Source organism: Plasmodium inui (genome assembly GCF_000524495.1).
Source record: "Plasmodium inui San Antonio 1 unplaced genomic scaffold supercont1.1, whole genome shotgun sequence".
In the NCBI taxonomy this organism is placed as follows: Eukaryota; Apicomplexa; class Aconoidasida; order Haemosporida; family Plasmodiidae; genus Plasmodium; species Plasmodium inui.
In genome coordinates this window covers 54799-77692 of record NW_008481835.1, presented here as the reverse complement: position 1 = coordinate 77692, position 22894 = coordinate 54799, and the positions used below count along the sequence as shown (strand labels likewise).

At 48.1% G+C, this 22894-nt stretch overlaps 8 protein-coding genes across 8 annotated transcripts; 4 read left to right on the top strand and 4 right to left on the bottom strand.

Annotated features, from left to right (window-relative positions):
- Nucleotides 1–428: 428 nt before the first annotated feature.
- Nucleotides 429–1612, top strand: C922_00015 (hypothetical protein; the record flags this gene model as incomplete). The annotated part of the gene is made up of 5 exons (XM_008815632.1): nucleotides 429–482; nucleotides 689–833; nucleotides 1021–1176; nucleotides 1298–1374; nucleotides 1472–1612. The coding sequence occupies 5 exons, from the start codon at nucleotides 429–431 to the stop codon at nucleotides 1610–1612; spliced, it is 573 nt and encodes a 190-aa protein (XP_008813854.1).
- A 410-nt stretch (nucleotides 1613–2022) lies between these two features.
- On the bottom strand, nucleotides 2023–6053 carry C922_00014 (hypothetical protein; the record flags this gene model as incomplete). The annotated part of the gene is made up of 7 exons (XM_008815631.1): nucleotides 2023–2438; nucleotides 2572–4525; nucleotides 4720–4857; nucleotides 4989–5038; nucleotides 5165–5389; nucleotides 5516–5577; nucleotides 5782–6053. The coding sequence occupies 7 exons, from the start codon at nucleotides 6051–6053 to the stop codon at nucleotides 2023–2025; spliced, it is 3117 nt and encodes a 1038-aa protein (XP_008813853.1).
- A 909-nt stretch (nucleotides 6054–6962) lies between these two features.
- C922_00013 (hypothetical protein) lies at nucleotides 6963–10181 on the top strand (the record flags this gene model as incomplete). Its single annotated transcript, XM_008815630.1, has 2 exons — nucleotides 6963–7087; nucleotides 7274–10181. The coding sequence occupies 2 exons, from the start codon at nucleotides 6963–6965 to the stop codon at nucleotides 10179–10181; spliced, it is 3033 nt and encodes a 1010-aa protein (XP_008813852.1).
- Nucleotides 10182–11377: 1196 nt separating this feature from the next.
- Nucleotides 11378–12167, top strand: C922_00012 (synaptobrevin like YKT6; the record flags this gene model as incomplete). Its single annotated transcript, XM_008815629.1, has 2 exons — nucleotides 11378–12000; nucleotides 12128–12167. The coding sequence occupies 2 exons, from the start codon at nucleotides 11378–11380 to the stop codon at nucleotides 12165–12167; spliced, it is 663 nt and encodes a 220-aa protein (XP_008813851.1).
- Nucleotides 12168–12768: 601 nt separating this feature from the next.
- C922_00011 (dihydrofolate synthase/folylpolyglutamate synthase) lies at nucleotides 12769–14753 on the bottom strand (the record flags this gene model as incomplete). Its single annotated transcript, XM_008815628.1, has 4 exons — nucleotides 12769–12812; nucleotides 12925–13047; nucleotides 13205–13394; nucleotides 13551–14753. The coding sequence occupies 4 exons, from the start codon at nucleotides 14751–14753 to the stop codon at nucleotides 12769–12771; spliced, it is 1560 nt and encodes a 519-aa protein (XP_008813850.1).
- Nucleotides 14754–16663: 1910 nt separating this feature from the next.
- Nucleotides 16664–17614, top strand: C922_00010 (L-lactate dehydrogenase; the record flags this gene model as incomplete). Its single annotated transcript, XM_008815627.1, has 1 exon — nucleotides 16664–17614. The coding sequence occupies one exon, from the start codon at nucleotides 16664–16666 to the stop codon at nucleotides 17612–17614; it is 951 nt and encodes a 316-aa protein (XP_008813849.1).
- A 1066-nt stretch (nucleotides 17615–18680) lies between these two features.
- On the bottom strand, nucleotides 18681–18914 carry C922_00009 (small nuclear ribonucleoprotein; the record flags this gene model as incomplete). The annotated part of the gene is made up of 1 exon (XM_008815626.1): nucleotides 18681–18914. The coding sequence occupies one exon, from the start codon at nucleotides 18912–18914 to the stop codon at nucleotides 18681–18683; it is 234 nt and encodes a 77-aa protein (XP_008813848.1).
- A 1448-nt stretch (nucleotides 18915–20362) lies between these two features.
- On the bottom strand, nucleotides 20363–21667 carry C922_00008 (ribose-phosphate pyrophosphokinase; the record flags this gene model as incomplete). Its single annotated transcript, XM_008815625.1, has 1 exon — nucleotides 20363–21667. One exon carries the CDS (start codon nucleotides 21665–21667, stop codon nucleotides 20363–20365), a length of 1305 nt encoding a protein of 434 aa, XP_008813847.1.
- Nucleotides 21668–22894: the final 1227 nt, after the last annotated feature.

The following is a 22894-nucleotide window of genomic DNA, read 5'->3' as shown; positions in this document are numbered from 1 at the left end:
AATCAAAAAAGGAAGAAGCAAAAAACGGTGACATTTTCGCCCCCTGAATTGCCAAAGCTGCTTGTTCACAGGGTGGAAGATTTTCCTACGCTTCGGTTCGTGCTCCTTGCAACGCTTTATTTTCCCCATGAGGATGAAAGAAGCACCTGCGCATGCACAATGAGCGGACAGTGAGTGTTATGCCCCTTTGGAAGTTAATATCCCCTTTTTCATTGCGCTAGCTCGAAGTGGTAACTTTTTTGACTGGAAGAAAAAGGCAGTGACATGTAGTGTAACTCCCCTGGGTGTAATATGCCGCTCTGGGGTGTCCCTTCTTTTATTGTTTCAATTTGCGTGGCGTGCCCTGGAGGCACTCTCCTAAGAGGTCCGCTCATCTGGATGCCCCATTAATTCTTTTTCCCACCTGCCACTCTCCACTGCGCAACGAGATGAAGCTGTTTGAACAAGAGCATCTGTATCAATACGACTGGGGAACCGTCACGGTAATGATGCGCCTGCGGGGGAGCGGTACATTGAAGACTTCTATTGTCCGCGCTTCCCCCCGAAGGAAAACAGAATGATGTGTAATACAGACTCTGCAAAAGGAAGAAGCTCTACGGTGCAACCCTCATCCGGCGTTACGTAAAAAGGTTGATCGCCCAACATGCCTCTTTTTTCCTATTTCCCTATTTTTCCCTCCTTTACCCAGTCGGCCTTCCTGCAGAAATACCCGAACAGCGTGCAAAGCCACATAAAGAGCATCGACGTCATTGACAGATGCATCGACACGAAGGAACAGACGCTCCAGATGAGGAGGATCGTCCACCTGCAGTACTTCATTCCGAAGCTCTTCCGTGAGTTACCCCCCCTCCTTCACCCCAAATGGGTCGACTCATCCGAGGAGAAAGATAACATGCACATTGATACCTTCCCCATTGTGCGACGGTCCCCCTTTTTCACTGGTGCCTTCTAAGTGCTGCCTGCTAACCGTTGCATCCTCTCCCCCCACACAGTGCCAACCACACCGCTTCCCCACTTCAGGCAATCTCCTCAACATAGACGGGCGAGGCGTAGGAATCGAAGACATAAGCATAAACCTGAGGGAGAAGAAATTAACAGTGAGCACCGTCAACTACACGATGACTCCTTTGGTAAACTTTACGGAGAAGTGTGTGTACCTTCAGAAGGACGACGATGGTAAGTGTGTGCGTAAAAGAAGCGGCTGCGGGAAGCGGCTGCGAAGGAGTTTTTTTCATTCTTCGCTTCCTCCGAATTGGCCTGTCCTTCATATTCCCCCTGTTGTCTTTCCCCCCTGCAGATAATCAAACCCACTACAAGCAGACCACCACCCTGGACATTAACGGATTCGGCTACATGAAGAGCCTCTTGGAGCGGGTGAGGCAGAGCGGCAGAGGTGCGACCACATTTGCATCGCTCTCCTTCTGCATTTCTGGTCGGTTCCATGCCATTCCTTCTGTTTCCCCCCCTTCAGGCCATGATCAACACGGTGCGCGAGAAGAGCAATCAAGGAATCAACATCATGAACGAGACGATCAAGCGAGTCATTAATGACAGCGTTCATATGAATAGTAGAGACGTTTACGTGGATGCACTGGAGAAAGGGAAAAAGTAGAGCCATGCTGCAGCGACTCCCTGTGCCTGTGTTATTTTTTCTCTCTCTCTCCACCGTCGAAATGAAAAGAGAAGAAAAGGAATTCCTTCTACCTTTTTGTTGCTAGCGGTGCACTACATCGGTTAAAATCCGTCTAGGTTAAACAACCGCTATTTCTTTTTTTTTTTTCCTTTCCTCGTCTGGGGCATCTGCCCCCTTTTTTTTGTTCTTGTTCAATTTGTCTCTTACCTTTTTCAGCGTTTGTCCAGGTGCCGCCAGCGGCCGAGCTGCTTAGCGGTCCCACTCTCCCTTTTTTTCAGTGCTCAGCTGGTGTGTACTCTTCCTTCTTAATCTGCCACTTTCGGGGGGCACAGCTAAACCGCCGCCACGGAGCAGTGCTAACACAGCGCTGACACAGTGCTAATACACCACTAACCCAGCGTTAACCGATCGGCTGACCTCCCCGCGTGAAACTCGCGCAGAAGGAAAACGTCCCGCGCGAAGTTGCCCCAATGGCCCTCGTTGTGCTCCGCGAAGGGGATATCGGGAAAGGCCCTGCTGTAGTGACGCTTCAAATCTTCGAAAACATCTGTCAGTTTTGTTTTCTCCTCCAAGAAGATGCCTCCCTTTTGGTGCTGCAGAGAGGAATCAACCTTCGTAGCAGCCAAGTGGGCTCCGATGAACGAGGGAAAGAGGTCCAAAAACTCTTTGTTGGCGAATCGATAGTCCAGGAAAAAGAAGGAGGAATAGTCGTCCACGTGGCGAAGGCTTCTTCCTATGCACTGGTTTACTATCTTCATGGCAAACTTGAGCTCATACGTCCTGCACATGTCGCCTATTTGGTGTTCTGAGGGGAAGGGGCAGCAGGGAGGCACATAATGGGCGGCAACAAAGCCGCAAGGAAGCGGCACGTACTAAGGCAGAAGCTCTGGCAGCCCTGCATTCTTGCGCCACGTAACACATGGGGCCACTTGGCTTACCCAACTGCGACGAGGGGAGGGCTGAGCCTCCATCCCCTCGTGCCACGTCCGCGGAGAAGGCCCGGTAGTAATCCAAACGAAGGGAGTTCCTATCCAGGGGAAGATCCCCAGTGGAGGAAGAGCCCCCCTTCTCGTGTTTGAAGAAGGGAATGCCCACAAGCAAAACGTTGCGACAGAAGTCGTCGTAAAAGTTAATCCCTTCACTGAGTTTTGCATTCATTACACAGAAAAGGACGCAACCGTTTTTTAAACAAGCACCTTCCTCCTCCTGATCTCGTATCCGTTGGACACTTTGCATATATTCCCTAAGGACGTCGCTGTGTCCATTTTTCTCCTCGAAGAAGACTTTTTTTTTTTTCTTCATTTCGGTTAAGACGTAGTGCCCTTCATTTTGTAGGAAGGTGAAGAACTCTCGTAAGAATTTGTACGACGAGAAGAAGACAATGTTTCCGAAGCGAACATATAATGTGAGGAGGTGAATCTGAATGGCTAAGTTGAGGAGGTGTGTCTTCTTATGTCTCATTTTGAAAGTGTTGTCTATAGGTTCGTAGGTCACTAGATTCGTACTGACGATTCTACAGAACACGTTACTCTTCTTGAAAATGTAATCTGATAAAAACAGCTTAACAGATTTTTCTTTCTCTTTTCGACTCATGAAGAGTAGGAGGAACTCTTCGATCGGCTGCAGAGTTCCTCCGATTAGAATGACGTTGCTGCAGTCGTTGGTGATTTTCTCAAAGTTGGTACACGAGCTCACACTGACGATTTCGATTCTTTGTATCATTCCGGGGTTCCTGCGCGTGATTAGGTCTTCTATCAGGGTGGTCATCATCTCATCGGCGTGGCCATCCGGACACGTTTTCGAATCATCACTCTTGTGAGTTTCATCCGGTATATTTTGCTGGATCTTCCCAGAGTCCCCGTTCCTCACTCGTTTGATTCTTTTTTCCATGTGTGTCGCCCCCTCTTCGAGGGAAAAAACACTCCGTTTATTCGATCCCCCCTTTGGAGCTACTCCGCTAGGCGTTTCCTCCTCCCTGGTTTTGCCTCCCCTGTTTAGGAACACATAGTCGTACCGATTAGACCGCATCATTTTATTGGTGTAATCGCTGAGCAGATAAATGGACGACGTGTTGACACTTCGGGAGGCGGTGTTAGCATACTGAGGGAAGCTCTTTCTCAGGTAGGATTCTGCAAAGATTTTAATTCGTCTGCAAAAGGTGGAGTTACTAAGAACATTGGAAATATGATTCAGGTTCAGTGCATCTAACTTAGATGTCAAAATATAGTTGGTGACTTTTACGAGGCTCTCTTTAACGTCTCTGAAGGAGGACAGAAGCAGATCGCAGTATATGACGACCTGCTTAATCGAAACCAAGTTGCTATTTGTTAAGACCTGTTGGTATTTCTTAGCATACTCTTCCAAGATGAATTTGCAAAAAAGGATGTCACCATAAGCTATGGCTGCCGAATTGGAGTCATTGATGCTATCGATGATGTTCTGTGCCTCGTCAAAGATGACTATGTTGTTTTTAATGGAGATTTTTAAGCCCCTCCTCACATGTTCATTCAGAATGCACACATACGGTAGGAGGATTATGTCTGCGTTTTTTACGTTTTCCCTGCTCAGGTAGTAAGGACACACCTCTATCTGATCCATCATGCATATATCCTTCACCTGGTTGATTCTTAAATTTTTGCAGTTTATCAGTTTTGACACTAGGCTGTAGTTGTCCATGACTGGATTCTCATGACTCGCATCGCCCGCTCTGCCACTGCTGTCACTGGTACTTCCACTCGATGACGACGAGTCGTAAAAGATTTTGTTTTTTTTCTTTTCCTTCCTTTGCCTCCTCTTCAGCATGTTATCCTTGAATATTTTCTTGTACTTGCAATCGCTGTTCCGACAGCAGTCGTTAAGCTCGTTCACACTTTTGTGTTTCTGCAAGAAGGGCTGCGTAGGGTGTGAGGGGTGTGAGGGGTGTGAGGAGTTTAGAGTTGCTTGTTCATTGTTGATTGGCGCTCTTAGTAGTTCAAGATGTTTTAGTATGTTGTGTGGTGGGACTTCACGAGGGGGTGCTCAGCGTCCAGAAGGGCGACATGCCCTTCAGGAGGGCTTCCCTCTTCCTGCTTCCCCCCTCCACTAACCTCATTCACGCAGAGATGCTTCCTACTACCCAGGATGACCATATTGATGGGTAGGTCCCTCCCCACTGTCTGCTCAATCTTTTTCAGCTCTGAGAAATACTGATTCAGTTGTGACTGCGTTCGACTGCAAATGAAGATCTGCCAGGGGAGGGGGTGACAATTGGAGGAGGGGTGGGGTATCTGTTCAGCATTGCCGACCCGCCGCTCACAAAGAGTGAGGTTGTAACAATGCCATCCCATGGAATCACTCCAGATGTACCCCTCCTTACCTGTTTCTTGGACGGGCCCTCCACAGAGCAATCGCTCAGAGTCTCCTCCTCTGGTGAGGAAAAAAGAATATGTAGGCAACACCATGTGAGGAAAGTTTCGATTTGTGAGTCGGTACACTTCTGAGCGCTCATCCATCGCGTTCATCCTTTGCACTCAACTTTGTCCCTCTGTTTACCCCCGTGTGTGTCGAAGCGGTCCTCCCCTGGTTTGTGCGTCTCCACTTGGGACTTCTTTTTTTCCACTCTTAAATTTTCCTTCAACGTTACTTTGTCATCAGAGATGGAAAAGTAGCGGTTCAGGATGGTCAAGTCTGCTTCCTTCCTCTTTTTCTGCACTCTTTGGGCTCGCGTGAACTTCCGCAGGAGGTTCTCCGTCACGGATTCTTTCACCCAATCGGGTTCTGTGGAGTGAGAAATGAGAAAAGTGAAATGAGACGTAAGAGGCTGTGAGATTGAAGGTCCTCTTCGGGCCGGTGTATTAGCCACTTGGTGCCGCGCTGAACAACAACAAGTTAATTTTGAGTTACCCTCCTTTCGCAGATGTGTGTCTTCCATCAAGAGGAAGAAATCAAATTTGTGTTTGAGCAACCTAGAGGGGGGGGAAGAGGACGAGAGATGATACAATGACGAAGTGGAGAAGTGGCCACGTGGTAACATGATAGGATGGAAAAATGGACAGGTATATAAAAATTGCTAGTAGGTTGGGGAGGTTTCCAGGCAATGGGAGAGAGGCACATGCAGATGACGGTACTTGGCAGGGGAGCAGCACGTGTACCTTGTCGACTGGACTTACCAATAAACCAGTGGTGTCAACAGACTGAGGGATTTCCCAGAACCGGTCTTCATTTCGCAGATGATATGGTCTTGGGGGGTGTTTCCATCTTCCTCGCACACGTGAGTACTCCCCCCACCTAGCTTAGCATCAAAGATTTCCAGCCCGCTCCCCACCTCTTCCACCACTATCTTCTGCAGGCTTTCGTTTCTCTGAATAATCTCATAGACCGGCCGGACCTCCTCGCCAAATGTTAGGTTTGATTTTTTCAATACATTGTAGAGGGTTTTCATGAAGTCCAGCTGAATCTGCAGTGGTGCACAGATGGGGTGGAAGAAGAAAAAAAAAATCGGAACAAGGAAGATTACAATTGGTGACCATCGGTGTGGGTCCCACTCCACTGGAAAAACGGGACCATGCGTATGGTGTAGATACTCCACCGATCACACTCATACTTCCAGACATGAATTCACACAAGAGAAGCAGCTCCATCTCCCTCGGTCAAAAGATTAGTTCAAAGAACATTTCGTATTTTCCCATTTTGATGTTACCTTGTATGGGGGGAAGGGAAAGAACTGCTTGATCTCTTCATCGAACTGGGTTGCCATGGTGGATAGCTTCGCTAGAAGAAAGAAAAAAAAGGAAAAGGAGGAAGGAACTTTCACGTGTGTTTATGAGCTCCAACTTGTGCAGCGCTGGGATATATTGTCCTGTGTCCTCTGCAGGACTGCGCTTTTACACCACGCTTATGATGATGAACTTGGCCGTCCCCTCTAGGGGAAAATGGAAAATTAAAGCGGTATTTGTCACGATCGGAGGAAACACAAAAAGGATTGGCCAATCTGAGGGGGTCGTGTGCAGGAAAAGCAACTCAATAAAAGAGAATGTACATCGTAGTGGTAGCTTCAACCAAGATTGCCATCGTGATTTTTTTTTTTTTTTTTTTTTCACTGAGCAGTTACACAGTTATACACCTGAATTGTGCATGCAAACTGTGTATTCGTACATTTCGGCCTCGAACTTTGGGATGTGCTGACTGCTCATGGGGCTGATCACCTTCGTTAAAGGGATGCGGTTAGAAGGTGGGTTTAACCATTTACCAGCAGGGCGGGGACACGTGTCGTTAAGCATGCCACGAATGATGCCGCGAATGATGCCGTTAGCCACGCCGATTACCACGCGCACCCCCGCGGAGGAGAAAAATGAACAGCTACAGGAGACACTCCGCGTCGTTCTACGTCCTGGACGCTGCTGCATGCGGCGGAGACTTCTGCGCGTTGTGGAGAGACCTAGAGTTTGCGCCTACGGAGGATATCGTCATAATAAGGTAGGGGTTGGTCGAGAATGTGTGCCACGATGCACAGCGCAGGGTTTCCCTTGTTCTCAGCTTCTCCATCACCTGAGTGGATATACCGTTGCGAGTGTCACTGTCCCTTCCTCATTCGATTGCCAAACGGAACATAGCAGTCGGCAATTTACCCTCACACACACCACCACTACCTCCCGGATGCAGCATAAAGAATGACTCGAGGAGGGACAACCATCTTAGGACGGCAATCAAAGCAAAGTTAGAACAACGCGCATGTCCAGATGGTGAGCACATGTGTGGTGAGAAGGACCAGTACGAACTGGTGGATCCCAACTTCCAATTTGAAGGAAACTCATTTATCCTTATGGTCAGAGCAAAACTGCGCAAGGACATCTGCCAGGTGCACTGCAAAAATGTTAAGTTGCGGGTGAGGAGATGTTATGGGAAAAGCTACAGAAGGACGATGCGGCACTACTTTAACCATTTCATGACGCGGACGCCCGCACTTGGGGGGGACAGCCCTGAGCAAGTGGGGGTGGAGCAGCTGGAGACAGAGCGCATGGGACAGCGGATGACGGAACGGATAATACGGCGGATGACAGAGCAGATGGCCAAGCCGAGCAGAGCGAGTCAGTCACCCACCCGCCCCCCCCGCAGATGCGCCCGGCGCCGCAGTGAAGGGACGAATGGATGTGCCAAGATCGAAGCGGAGGGAGACACAGATGCGAGAGCAAAAAGGCACGACGAGAACGTTGTTACCTGCGTCACGTTTATGTTTAAAGGTGTCACTCTCTGCGTTTGTCTGTCCAACTTTGATATGGAGAAGCATGTGGAGCGGGGCGAGTACTACAGATGTTTGCTCGGCGGAGGGAGGCGGCGCGGCAGTGGAGAAAATAGACCCGGAAGTGCTCCGATGCAACGCGAGTGCCGCCCAGCCGACCCAAGAAGCAACTACGCTGAGGTGTACCTGGAAAACTACTTCCTCTGTTACAAGCAGATGTATAATCATTTCACAAGCAGCATGTCTTTCGAGACAGACAAAGACGACCTTCACTTGTTTAGCATGGACATAGTAGTGCTACAGGGTTTCAACCCCTTGCTTCTTTTTAACCACTTAGTGGAGAGCAACCTACATAACGACTCCCTCATTTGGGGAAACAATGTTTCCATTTTAAATAAGAGTGAAAAGAACCTGTTGCAGAAAAGGTCCTATTTTACCTTAACATGCTCAGGAAAAAATGCCGAATTTGTTTCCTTTGGCTTTAAATTTTGCTGTGATTTGTTTTTCCAAGTGGAGGTTAGCATTGTTGATGATTTCTTTTTGTCGCACGTTGGGGAGGCCAGGCGGGGGGAAGGAGAACACCTGCACATCGGGGTGAAACCCGAAGTTTTGGAGTTAGGCTCCGTCTATACGTACCAAGTGTTTCAGGCGAGCTTCCAATTGGATTATGTGAACGCAGGGGGTGATATCGGCCAGGTTTGCGAGAAGGGGGGGCACCTCGAAGGATTAAGCAATGGACAGCCGGATGAGCAGAGACACCTCGAAGGATCAGAAAATCAACAGCCGCATAACCGGGGACACCTCTCCTTCTCGATCCTCTGCTTCGACTCAAAGAGGCAGTCCACCATCCCAATCAATCTCTACTCGTATCTCCACTTGAAGAAGAATTCCATTTTTAAGTACCTGGAGGAAAACGTCCGTTTTGGAAGCAGCCAATCGAGCGGAAAGCGAAAGGAATGTCGCCCCGCTCCTGCTGACCAACAGAACAATGTCGACATGCTGAGACACATTTACGTGCATCCCCACAAAGGGATTGTAAAGCAGAATGAACAGAAGAAAATTCAGCTGAACATTTATGTAGACCACATGCTAAAAAGGGAAGAAGTTGTAGAAGGCTCTTTCATTTTAATCATTCGGATCCACAGGTTTGGGAAGGACATTAAACAGATCTTTCTGACGTGTAGGTATTCCCTTCAGGACAACATCGTGAGTACACTTCTTCGGGACGATCGCCCATTGGTGAGAACACACAGGAGTAATCACGCCGCAATGAGGGGGAGGAGGGGGCCCAGGAAAACAACCACCGTGAAGACAAACTTGAGCTTGCACAGTAGGAGCAGAAGAAGCGGCTTCGGGACCTGCAATCGTACGAAACGGTTGGACGAGGCAAAAGGGAGACCTTTCCTTCCAGTGAACATCACCAAGTTTGTTTTGTATTCCTTCTTTGCGATCGATCGGTATGAGCAGGAGTTAGTCAGTGGGGTGGAAACTTCCCCAGAGGAAGTTCCCTCCAAGGAAGCAGATCAACCGTTGCATCTTCTGGGTTTGTCTAACCTACGCACGGACCATCTGGTGTACTGCTTCAGTCCGACCTCTTCCTCCTCCACCGAAGGAGAAGACAAAAAAGCGGTTGAGTGCAACCTTAATTATCACTGGAAGAAGCATTTTTTTTGTGTACAGTACCCACAGGAAAAACACATCGATGAGAATTTTTTCCTCCAAAATGATATCATGCAGAGCAATGTGAAGAGACAAAGTGGGAATGTGCCATTGGAGGTCCATTATTTAGTGAGCCAACTTCAAAGCAGCGGCAAAGTGGACCGATCCATCTGTGTGGGCACCATTCTGTTCCTGTGGGAGGAACTCTTCAGGGTGTTAACCCCTCCATTGGGAACCTTTGCAAAGGTCACCCAAATGGTTACTCGTATCTATAACCATCCCAGATTAAGACGGCAAAGAAAAATGCACTTGATATTTCGCGTCATTGTAAAAAAATCTCCGTCTGTGCTGTACAAGAATATATTTTTGATCCTCCTATCCTTCCTGAAGAAGCTCTTTTTCTACTTCGCCTGTGTGTGTTTACACCGTCTTGGAGTCTCCTTGGGGGGGGGACAGATTGAGCCGGGCGGGATCAGCGGTGGTTCCTTTGGTACACATTCCCCACTTGGCGCGCCCCGCCAGGTGGGGCCGACACTCTCCTTTCCGTTTTTCCTGCGCGCCTTCCACTTCTTTCACGTTTCCTTCCTCAGCTACGTCAGCACCTTCTTCCTCAGTTTTCTCGACCACCAAATCGGCCTCTACTTGGCGCACTACCTACTATTCTACGTGTAGGGCTGGAGGGCGCCTCTGCATGGTTCAGCGAGCTGCTACTCATCTGCTCTGTGTTTTGCTCCTTACTTCGCCCATACCTATGCTGTCCATCCCATCTGCTTGTGCGGGGCTGGGGAGAGATGGCCATTTCCGAATGTGCACAACAAAAACGAATCAACTGAATGGGAAAAACCTTCGGATTTTACATGGTACAGTTCGGGGCGAGCTTAATGGCTACCCTCGGGAGCTACTCCATGGTTAGAAGTGGACAACGGAAATCGATGGACTGCACTGGGTACTTTTCCCATGGCGTACTCTCTCCACCGTGTCTTGGTGGGTTAATTTTGCAAAAGCGTCTCTACACAGCTGTTGCTCTCTCTTTGGCGTTTACTCGAGGTGGAAAGAATGTCATGTGGTTGAAGGGTAGGGGGCGACGGTACTATCGATGCGCAGCGGGGGAGCATCGCAAGTGGCATCTTCAGAATGACTTAGGCAAAGATATCAAAAAGGTGGGAAGTTTTCACAGATTCAATATAAAAAAATGCCAGTCCATCCTCCATTTTGCGACCCTGCCACCCCGGGGGATCGGTACTACTTCACCTCCTTTTTTTTGTTTTGTTTGGCCATTTGAGTGCTTCCTTCCTAGGCAGTGTGACACTAAACTCGTATGCTCCTGGTGCGACGTGGCGATCTTCACCCTCAGCCAAATCAGCATTGGCTGCCACTCCGTCACGACACCCTCCAGGGGAATTGCCCAATTGGGGGGCAGTATAAATCTGTTTTATTTTATTATTTTTTATTTTTTTTATTTTATCTTTTTCATTCCATTTGGTCCATTCCGGTAAACTCACGCAGGTCGTTTCTTTTTTTTTTTTTTTATTTTTCACCGCATCAACGTGCCTCTTGATTGCCCACTTAATGTGCCGAAACGGAAGAGCTGCCAGAGCGCGTATGAAGCGTACAGTTGAGCTTCCTTACGCCGACTAAGCATATAAAATATGCGCGGCTCCCGTCCGCAGATTGGCAGACTAGCAGTTTACGAGATCTGCAGATGATCGCTCGTCTGTGACTCCCCCCCTCCACCGCCACCGTCCGCGTGATATACATCCCAAGCCGTCGAGGCGAGGACCACTTCCCGCCGCTGCCATTTTTTTCCGCCGCCGCTATTTCTTCTCACTGCTGCCATTTCTTCCTCCGCTTCTTTGACGCCTTCCCCGATGAACGACTTCCCAGGCGCCCTGCCCAGCAGCGAGCGGTCGAGCAAAGTTGCGCTGTACGCGATCCTGATTTATAAGCACGATGCGTCCAAACCAGTGTTCCTCTCCGCGGCAGTGGACTTGTCGTCCTTCCCCTTCTTTCATCGCTCCTCGCTGAAGGAGCACATATTTTTCCACTCGAGGTTGGTATGCAGCAGGACCCCCAAAGGTAACAGAGAAGTCATCGAACTGGAGTCAGGAATAGGACATCTCCATGTCTACACCAATAAGGATACCAATGTCAGCGTGCTAGTCCTGTCGACAAAGACATATCCCCTACGAATAGCATTTGGCCTCATTGACACAGCGCACCGAATCTTCCAGCAAAAGTGTAGGACTAAATATGAGCATGTAACGCAGGATTTAACGGAGGGGGCTCTATTCTCCACCGAATTGCTGGACCTTTTAAGAAAGTATCAAAATCCGTCGGAGGCGGACAAATTGTCCAGGGTACAGAAAGATCTGGATGAAGTAAAAGACGTGATGTTGAAAAACATTGACGATTTATTACAGCGGGGGGAGAAGCTGGATGATCTCATGAAGAAAAGTCAGGACTTGTCCAATTCTTCCTATCAGTTTTACAGGTGCGTCCGGCCGGGAGAGAGGGAAAGGACACGTCTCGGTGGCTCCTACTGAGCTACCATGTGTATAATTTGTTTTGTGAACCTAAACCTAAGCCTAAACCACACACACACTTCCCCCTCTTTGCAGGCAAGCTAAGAAGAACAACCAATGCTGCAAACTATACTGACGAGGACCTCCCCGTTTTTGCTACCCAGTTGGAGACAAGTCATCATAAAAAGGGGAACATAATGTAAATACAACCCTGTGAAGTTCTTATGCGCGGCCACGCCATCAACGTGTTACTATACCATCTCCGTCTGCAGGACCGATGGAGCAATTCCTTGTGATGTATGAAGATTTTTTCTTAACTTAAGTAGCTTATATATGTCCACCTTCCACTGCAGAGGATTCGTTTTTTTTTTTTTTTTTTTTTTTTTTGTTACGTTTTATCCATTTTAAAGCGCACAACTGTGTGCCTACCTTCGTGTTGACTGTTTGCATGCCCGACCCAATTATCATCACCACGCCCATCCTCATCGTACGTTGCTGAGGGAGGAGCTCGTTTAACTTTTATTTCCGAAATTAAGGATCCCTTCGCGGTTTTGCCCCGCGAGCTACCTGCGTTAGAAGTTGACGGGGGAACAATGGGCAGCAGTAGGTCTGTCTCTGTTCCTGTCCCTGTCCCTCGCGTTGCGATTGTCTGGGCTATTCTGGTCTGGTTCGCCCTGCACTCAGTGAGGCAGCAAATCTTTGCAGCTCCTTGTTGGGTCATCCCCCTCAGATAGCCCTCAAATGTAGGATGGTTCGTTCATCGAAATGGGGTCCTGCAGATCTAATGGGGGGAATGAGAAATTGGCAAGCGGTGGAGTAGCGAAATGGAGGAGGAACAACCAAAAGAGGTCCCCAAACTTAGCCACCAAGGAAGACAAGAACAGGAGGCCTACCCGAGTGAATATCAAAAGCGGGCAGAACTTCATCAAACATGAAAAAGGTCCCGCAGATAAGTAAAATGGAGTTGTCCTTGCAGCATTCTAGGAAGGCATTCTTCACAATCAGGGGGATGGTGCCTTGGAGGGGGAGGAAACGCGAAGAGAGTGCATCAGGGGTTAGTGGACACATGTAAACACGCTTAGGGGGTCGAGGCCCTTATGGATACGCTTCAGGGCATGTTTATGGACCCCCTTGTGGAGAGCCCTTCTTGTGCGCGCCCTTCCCCAGCCTTACCACGCGTGTAGAGATTGTCTCCAGGTGAGCCCCCCTTGCCAGTGCCTTCCAACCATGAAGTCACCTTCTCGGCGCTGCGCAATAGGACCCCCCGCAGCTCGCCACTTATCTGCTCGTCGCTGTTGAGCATGTCAGCAACTTCGCCGAAGTCGTACGTTCGGTCGTTCACAGACGGGAGGTACAGAACGTCCTGGGGGAGGGGGGAAGTGGAAAAATGGGTAGAGGTGTACATGGGAATAGAAATAAGAATACGCAATAAAGGGCGTCCAAAAGGCAACAACGCGTAGGGGGATGAACCGCGCTTCTGTTTATCCAGCGCACTGGGCTCCACAACGTGACGCTTCACGTCGTTGCGTTTCGTTGCGTTCTGTTCCGTCTCGTTCCGCTCCGTTTCGCTGCTTCTCGTTGCTTTCGGCGCGCGCACCTGGAGGAGCCCCTGGAAATGCGCCACGAGGGGCTGAAAAATGGCCAAGCTTCGCGGGCGGGTCGCAGAGACACAGACCCGTATGGGTTTGCCCTTGTGCAAGCAGTTGATGTTTTGGCAGAGCCGATCGACGGCTGTTTCGTTGTGGCCAACGTCAAGGATGACTGCCAGGGGGACACCGATCCCATTGGTCATTGCAGTGGTCATTCCACTGCTCATCGCATTGGTCATTGCACTCCCGTTAGTGAAACTTCCGGAGGGAGACGAAATCTTCTTCTTCACATGTTGGATCTGTTCAGTAGCAAGGTACTGCATCCTTAGTGGAGGCTTAACACAGATAACTGATTTCAGGATGGGATCTGAGGAAACCTGCACCTTTAGGATCTTCAGTGCCTCTTCTGCTATTCTTGTGTTTTCTTCGTCAAAGGACTCTCCACGAGGTTCTGGTGGCACGACCTTAACGACGCAGTTTAAGTCCTTAGCTCTGTTGAAGACATTTTTATAGATTGACACAGACGGACCGATCACTACATTTGTGCCCTCCTTCATTATCCCAATTTTTTCATCGCAAATGGAACTCAGCTGAGCTCCTAACAGTTCCTGGTGATCGTAACCGATGGACGTGATGACAACTACCTCGGGTTTCCTTAGAATGTTCGTTGCATCGAGGCGACCTCCAATCCCAGTCTCTACAACGGCATAATCCACCTTCTTTGATTTAAAGAACAAATATGCAACGATTGTTACGATTTCGAAGAATGTTGGCTTCAAATCCAATTCATCTGCTTTCCTCCAAACTTCATTGACGAGACGGACAAAATCCTCTTCACTTATACACTCATCATTGACTCTGATTCTTTCTCGAATGGAGAATATGTGTGGCGATGTAAAGAGGCCCACTCTATAGTTACGCACTTTTAAGCACATACTTATTTTGTACGATACGGATCCTTTTCCATTCGTGCCAGCCACATGAACCGTCTTGTACGTGTCCCCTGGGTTGTTGAAGCACTCGCTTAGCATTTTCGTTCTTTCCAGTCCCAGCTTTAGCGAGTGCGTCCGATATAGCTTTCCCAGACACTCTGCGTAGCTTTCTTTTGCTATTACGTCTTTTCCGATTCCCATTTTGTATTTTTTTCCACTTTCAGGAAGTGATAGTGGTTACATGGAGAAGAAATTACAGACTTTAGAAACGTGTGCGAATTCACAGAGGAATTACAACTAACGCTAAGTTTCGCTTCCCGTCTCTATGTTGGATGAACGAGGGAAGGGAACACACAAAAACGGTTCACCAAGAAAAAGTTTCCACAAAAAAAAAAAATGAGACAAATCGTTACCTGTGGATGGATACCAATTTTACCCCTTTCACCCCTTTTATTTTTGTAGCGTATTTTGGGGAGGGTTGTCTCTCGTAACAAGAAAGGGGCCGTGTAAATCACGCGATTTGGGCGTACCGCCCGGCTACGGTCAAGGGGTCAAAACATGGGGCGTGTCGATGGCTTCCCCTCGTTCGCCGCCTCTGTCATGGCACAGTATACATACCGTGGGGAAGAAGCACATTGTACAGAATCCCCAATTGGGCAGTGAAACAGTTGTGATGCTAACTTGTTGGGAGAGAAGCAGTTACCTCACCAATATGTGGTCGCGACGCCTTCCTGTAGACTTTACCAACGGGGAGAGGCCAACACAACTGCGCCCATCGTGTGTTTCACATGGTACGGGGGGCAATGTGCGCAGTCAAGCGATAAATTGTGAACCCACCACAAGGGGTGTGACTTTTTTTTTTTTTTTTTCTCACAGATGAGCCGCTGTACTTATTTACATCCATCTGTGGGACCCCCGCGTAACATGAGGGCTATGGAAGCTTTCTGGAAAAATTTGCCTCGGTGGACGTTTCTCGTAAGCTCTATCAGGAGAGAACCCCCCCATGCACCAATCTTGGGAGAGGAAACGGAATGAGTAAATGGGCCCGTTTGGGGGCTCGTGTGCAGGGAATACGCGGAAAAGCGAAGTAGTGGAGCTGCGACGTAGGGAGTATAACCAAGCAGAGGTCATTCGAAGAAGAGGAGATCCAAGCTGTGGGGATGACCAGCCGGTTCGTACGAACCCCCTAGGCACCATCCGCATATATAGGAAGCTACCAAGGTAACTGCCCCCTGAACAAAGGGGCGCATGTGAAGCGGCGAGTTCAAAGCGGACTACACGTGTGTGGCCCCATCCATAGAGAGTAGGTACGCGCCAATGTCGCAAGCTTCATTCCAGCTGGATGGGTTTCTCTTCGCCATTGAGGGGTGCTCTCGTGGAGGAAGCCTCTCTCTTGAGGGCACCCTCCCCCTGGACCCTCACACCGACACGGATTGCACCGCTGAGTATGCCGCTGAGTGCGCTGGCGTCGCGGGGAGGTGACACGAAGCCACCTCTCCTGGCACTACGCCGCCCGAATGACCCCTTATTTCCCCCTCCCCGGGGTGCATACGAATGCAGTGGTCCCAGAGGGGCGCTGCCGCGCCTCTGCTGCAGGGCTGGAACTAGCCAATTTTGGCCCCCTCGTTAGCGGCGTGAAAAAATGGGTTCAACGCATGGCAGCACTGCGATGGTGGGTTGAAAAAAAAATTAAAAAAAAAAATATCAAAATGAAATTGACAGAAAAAAAAGTAAACATGCAGAATATCAAAACCATTGCGAAATAATTTTCTCCAAATGTACTCTCACTAAACATTTTCACAAACACGCCTGCGTATCAACCACAATATGCTTGTTCCCTCTACATGAGAAATACGCAAACATTCCCCCTCCTGAAGAAATATACCTCTACGCTATTTTGCCAAGAAACTTTTGGCCCACAGGCGCATCTCCCAATTGATATAATTTTATAAGCTGTAGGTAGTTCAACATTCTCCTTCCCGCTTTACTTTCATTTTCCTTCCCTGGAACAAGAAGGCATAAAGGAAGCTTTGTCCCCCTGCTAAACCTTGCAGTTGCGCTCTTTTTTTTCCCACTCTTCTTCGTCCCTCGCCGCACTTTTTCTTTCCAAAATGACACCTAAACCCAAGATCGTTCTTGTCGGATCTGGCATGATTGGAGGTGTGATGGCGACCCTGATTGTACAGAAGAATCTTGGTGATGTGGTCATGTTTGATGTTGTGAAGAACATGCCCCAAGGAAAAGCACTTGATACGTCCCACTCCAATGTTATGGCGTATTCCAATTGCAAAGTGACTGGATCGAACTCCTACGACGACCTGAAGGGAGCCGACGTGGTAATCGTCACTGCAGGTTTTGCTAAGGTCCCTGGAAAGAGCGAGAAGGAATGGAACCGAGATGATCTCCTTCCACTTAACAACAAAATTATGCTTGAAATTGGAGGACATATTAAGAACCTATGCCCCAATGCCTTCATCATAGTCGTGACGAACCCTGTCGATGTTATGGTGCAGTTACTTTTCCAACATTCCGGAGTGCCAAAGAATAAAATCATCGGACTAGGTGGAGTGTTGGATACCTCAAGGCTGAAGTACTATCTGTCGCAGAAGTTGAATGTGTGCCCAAGAGACGTTAATGCACATATTGTCGGTGCACACGGAAATAAAATGGTCCTTCTAAAAAGGTATATCACTGTTGGAGGTATTCCACTGCAAGAGTTCATTAACAACAAAAAAATTACTGATGCCGAAGTCGAAGCCATATTTGATAAAACCGTCAACACCGCTTTGGAGATTGTTAACCTGCATGCCTCTCCCTACGTTGCCCCTGCTGCTGCCATTATCGAAATGGCCGAGTCGTATCTGAAAGACTTAAAGAAGGTCCTTGTGTGTTCCACTTTACTCGAGGGACAATATGGACACAGCAATATCTTCGGTGGTACTCCTCTCGTTATCGGCGGCACCGGAGTTGAGCAGGTCATCGAGTTGCAACTGAATGCAGAGGAGAAGGCCAAGTTTGACGAAGCCATAGCGGAGACCAAAAGAATGAAGGCGCTCATTTAAGAGACTCTTCGACCCCCTTCTTAATGAGAGAGAGTTATTTTCTTCCCCGGCGTGCATGGTTTGTGCATCTTGTAAATGGGCCAAAGTGAACTGGAGCATGGTGGGAGAGAGAAAGAGAGACCGAGAAACAGAAAGAGACGAAGTAGTGATCCCGAGTTTATCGGTTAACTATCACTTTCTTCTTCTCCCCCCACTTGGTGTGTATGTGTGCCCTCCTCGAGGGTGCCTTCACTCCATGTCCCCTTTGTTATTTCCCCCTCCCGCACATAATTCATTTTTCTAGAGAATTATATTTCTGCCCGGAGTTAAGCGTGGCCCTATATTCTTTACTGATCTGGTGTTGTCCCTTTTTTTAAAAACTGTGTATGTTTTACTTATTATGGGGACACCCCCTTCGCCGATAACCTCTGTGCGTATGCTTCCCGCGTCGCACCCAACTTGAACAAAGGTGCAAAGTGAGATGCCCACGCCAGAACGACTTGATAAGCGGTTAGGTTAGCCGTTATGCGTTATCCATTATCAGTTATGCGTTATCAGTCATGCGTCAACCTTTACCCGTTACTGCTGGGGGCGGGATGACTGCCGCCTTGCCTGCTTCTGTGCGCGGGATGCATGGGGAGAAGCCGCAACGAGATGGGCATGGCGCCCTTCATCGTCAACAGAACAAAGATGTTCCCTATGTTCGGGTTACACAGATCACATCGCTTATGCAGAACGTCTCCCACTAACTACAACTACACCCGTGTAGTCAGCCTTCGCCCACCCTCGCACCTTCACTGCAGAGCAAAAGGAACCCTTTCAACCATTTAAAGTTCAGCATAACAAAAAAGCTATTCACGCCGATGGCTACTACAGTTAACAATTGGTCTGTCACTTATGTTAAAGCAAAAAAAAAAAGGGGATGCACATAAAAAAGGAAAAAAAAGAAAAAAAACAACGTTCCGCTTCGGTACGGTGTATGCGTGCCGTCTGGACGTGTGGCTACTCATCACTCAGGAATAGTTTTCCGCTTCCGTCATGTGCATTGGGGGGTTATTACCTGCACATGCAGAGCTTCCGCTTCACCTTACTCATCGTCGATGGCTCGTATGTAAAACACGTTGTTGCCGCGAATGAAGGCATCGTAGTAGCTCTCAATAAATTCGCCTTCGAAGAACTCCTCGGTCTGCTCCAGCGCGACGTTCATGCGTTCATCCAGGCATGCCAGAATCCCCTTGAAGTCAGACCCGTTGTTCAGTCGCACTATGACGACTCGTCCCTTTAGGCTCTCAACAAAGTCTTTGGGGGAGTTGGAGCTCATGTTTGGCTGGTCTGGTGTCCTACATCAGTATGTGTGTGTGTGGGGGGAGTGAATGAGGAGAAGAGAAAATTGGATGTGCTCGGGTGATACTCACGTACGTATTTGTTCATTAATTCGTTTACTCCTCGGAGGAGCCATCCTTTAAATCCCTAAACTGGAAAGGATTCACAAGGGAGGGGCGGCAAGAAGAAGAGGCTCGCCCAAGCGCAGGATCGACTTCTCTTTGGAAGAAGCTTACAGGAAATAACAGTGCGGTTTGTTCCCTTGGCTGGGTTTGCGGCGTGGAGGCAGCTTGGGAAGGATCCTTGTTGGAGCCTCTCCAAAGGGAACGAGTGGCTGAGCAGTGTTCCACGTGTACGTGATTATCATGCATCCCGCACTTTGGCGGTTCCAATTAGTAAAACAACCCGCGAGTGGTCGCAGGGGCCTGCTGATGGATAAAGTCGCACTCGTGACAGTTGGGCTTCGATTGAAGAGTAGTCGGCTTCTCGCGTGGAGAAAAAAAAAAAAACAGCTAAAAATGAAGATAGTATTTTTTGTTTTCTTCATTCTACTTATTTTTTAATTTTTTCTTTTCCTCTCGGGCCCACGTGGCAGCCGACGTTGACGCCGCTTAATCAATTGGAACGTCTCCATTAAAGGCAACCGCTTTACCCCCCTCTTGGTGAAAGAACTTTGAACAGATCGGAACAGACGATGGGGATGGCAATCGGTCAACAAATGGATAGCAAGAAATTATATAGCTTGTCAAAAAAAAAAAAAAGAAAAAGAAAAAATTGCTGCAATTTTTCGTACACCCCTTATTGATAAACTGATAGAGACCTCGCCCCTTTCAGGTGGGTCCCTTTTTCCCACTTTTGGAAATACACTTGCCGTTCCGTTGTACGTAATCCCATGGGGAGAGGAAGAAAAGTACTGCACTCTTCCCTGGTTAACACATGCGTTTCTTTTTTTTAAAATGACATACTTGGGGCGAACAAGTTGGAAGGCGATGCACAACACAGTGAAACGGATGAATACGCAAAAAGGAAGGAATGAATAACAAACGCGGCTGCCTGGTGTTGTTTTTGCAGAGCGGCGGTGGGGAGAGGTATTCACCCTCAAATGCGTGTGTGCAGAAAAACTGCATTCACTTGGCAGCCACGGCACGCGTGGGGACTCCCCTACCAAGCCGTCACTTGGTTATTACTTTGTTTGGATTTTTTGTTTCATTTTTTCATTTTATTATTATTTTTTTTTTCCGTGATTGCACCACCACCCCAGGAGCTACCTTCCCTTAAAGAGCCAGCCTGGGATGTGGTCCACGTGACGACCGCTTCGTGACGCCTAAAAAAATCAACACGGTAGAGTACAAAACAGACAAGGGATGCAACGCATTTTTTTTTTGCTTGCACTCTGCGAGAACGAGCAATCCAGTGCGGGTGGGCACCTCCACCGCTTCGAAGTTCCTACCCCTTCATGTTGAAGAGATCATTGAGTGACTCCTTCTGGTGAATGCGCCTAATGGCGTCGGCCACGAGGACAGAGACACTCAACTTGGTGATCTTCTTACAGCTGTCGATGTTCTTATTTGACTTCACTGTGTCCGTGACGACGACCTCCTCGAGGGGGGAGTTCTCAATCCGGTCAATAGCAGGTCCGGAAAAGAGTCCATGCGTAGCAAAGGCAAAGACCCTCCTCGCGCCATGTTTCTTCAGCTGCTTGGCAGCTTCACACAAAGTTCCAGAGGTATCGATCATATCATCCACAATGATAACATCAGAGTCGTATACATTGCCAACTAGATCCATTTTCTCAATTTCATTCGGCTTGGTCCTCTGTTTGATTAACATAGCAATCCCACATTCACTTACCCCTCTATGATTTAGTCCATCTTGGAACTTCCTTGCTCGATATACTCCTCCCGCATCAGGGGAAACAATGACGGGCTTATAGAGGTCCTTCTTTGTGAAGTAATCCAATCCTATCAGTTGAGCTTCCAAATTGTCTACTGGTACTCTCGGTCCAAAGAATCCTTGTATTTGCCCCGAGTGTAAATCGATGGCAACAACACGATCGACTCCCATGGCTTCTATCATTCTAGCAACATCCGCTGCTGATATGGGTACTCTGGAACTTAATTTCCTGTCCTGTCTTGCATAACCATAGTACGGGATCACCGCAGTGATCTTCTTCGCGGAAGCTCTCCTACACGTGGAGATCATTAATAACAACTCAATCAAATTTTCGTTGACTGGAGGACATGTTGGCTGTATGATGTAGACATCCTTCCCCCGGATACTCTCCAAGAATTGCATGGACACTTCCCCATCTGCGAATCTCTTCAGGTGCACTCTCCCTAGTGTAGTACCCAGGTGATCTGCTATATTTTTACTCAACAATGGATTCGAGGAACCACTAAAGAGAATGGCGTTTTCCATTTTTTCGATGGGCCTTTTCTCTTCTGATCTCCACAAGGGGTGACGGAATCCTTTCTTATTGTTATCGCAGAAGGATATAGTTTTACTTCTGAATAGGCCTTCATTTCCATTGTTGGTGTGCCTCCATAGGAGGAGTGTACTTAGATCCCTCTTTACATTTTTCACGTGTGATTTGAATTCCCTTCTCTTCTCTTCATTTCTCAGTGTGCAGTAGTACACCACGCTACTGCTCAAGAGGGCAGCTACTATCCTTTCGTAATTGCCCTGACCGAAAAAGTTACTTCTCTTGTACCAATTTGTTGTGCTGCATCTTCTGGGGAAAAAAAAAGTCATCTTGCAAGCCTCTGTGTATGGGTAACGACAGATGTGCTTGCACAATGAGCGATTAACACGTAGAGGACGAACATGCGAAGTGCTAGAAGCGGCTAAAAAATGCTAAAAAAGGCTACAAGCTGCTAACAACTGCCAAGCGCACGAACTGCTGAACACGCGGGATGGGGATTTTCTCGCAATTTCATACAGCCACCGCAGCAGGGGCAAAGCGGCGTGGCTTTAATGGAAGGTGCGATTATGCGATGTGGGGAAGGGGGCGCGGGAAGTATTTCCAAGTCAGCGAAAGGGCAGAAAAAAAAAAAAAAAAAAAAAACGGACAAACTGGTGATGCAGCAAAATACCCATCTACTTAACCACGAAGGTGCGAAAAATTAGCCATGCCATCCATCAACCAGTCTCACTGCAGAAGGAAACAGCAATTCAAAATGTTGAACGGCAGAGGCAGAAAAATGTGCGTGCCGTGGAAGGGCAAAGGTGAGGGAAGCTTCACGAGGTAGCCTCATCTACGTGCACGCACGAACGGATACAGAAAGAGGTATACAGAAAGGTATGCACAGAGGCATAGATGCCGCTTCCCCTCTCACCGGCGCGCGCGGGTGGAGCTATGCAAAAAAAACGCTGTTCACCTCTTGAGGTGCGGTCGACACGAAATTGTTACCCAACTTCCGCGCTCTTTTCAGTATGAATGCAAAGGAGTAAGAAAAATATATAACAGCACAACTCATAGCGTAGTGCTGGGAAGCAGCAGTTCTCGTATTGGAGGCCAACATAGTAAAGAATTCAAAGTTGAAGTTTTGCCAAAGATATACCATTAAATGAATCAAAATAGGGGTAACAAATTTCGCTCTTTTTGTTCAGACCCTGCTCTGTTGCTTTTTTTTTTCTTTTTTCTTTGATGTTCACTGTTGCTGATTATTTTGTTTTGTATTATTTGTTTTTCCTTCCTCATTTTAAGCCCTCGGATATATCGATTGAAGGAATAATGTTCCCATTGGCACATTTCTTTTTTTAAGATGTGCGTCGGGGGCTACTTTCCTAACACTTTAACATTCATGTTAACATAGAAAATTTTAACAGGGAACGAGTACATTTAACAATGGGGGTGGGGTGGGAGGAAGAAGCAATAGCGTAAGAGTAATGAGTCTGCTCGTTGGCTCCTTTTTTTGCTGTCCCGTCCACATTTCCCGGATGAAGGAGAAGACATCGGAAAATTTTACACTTAGGTGT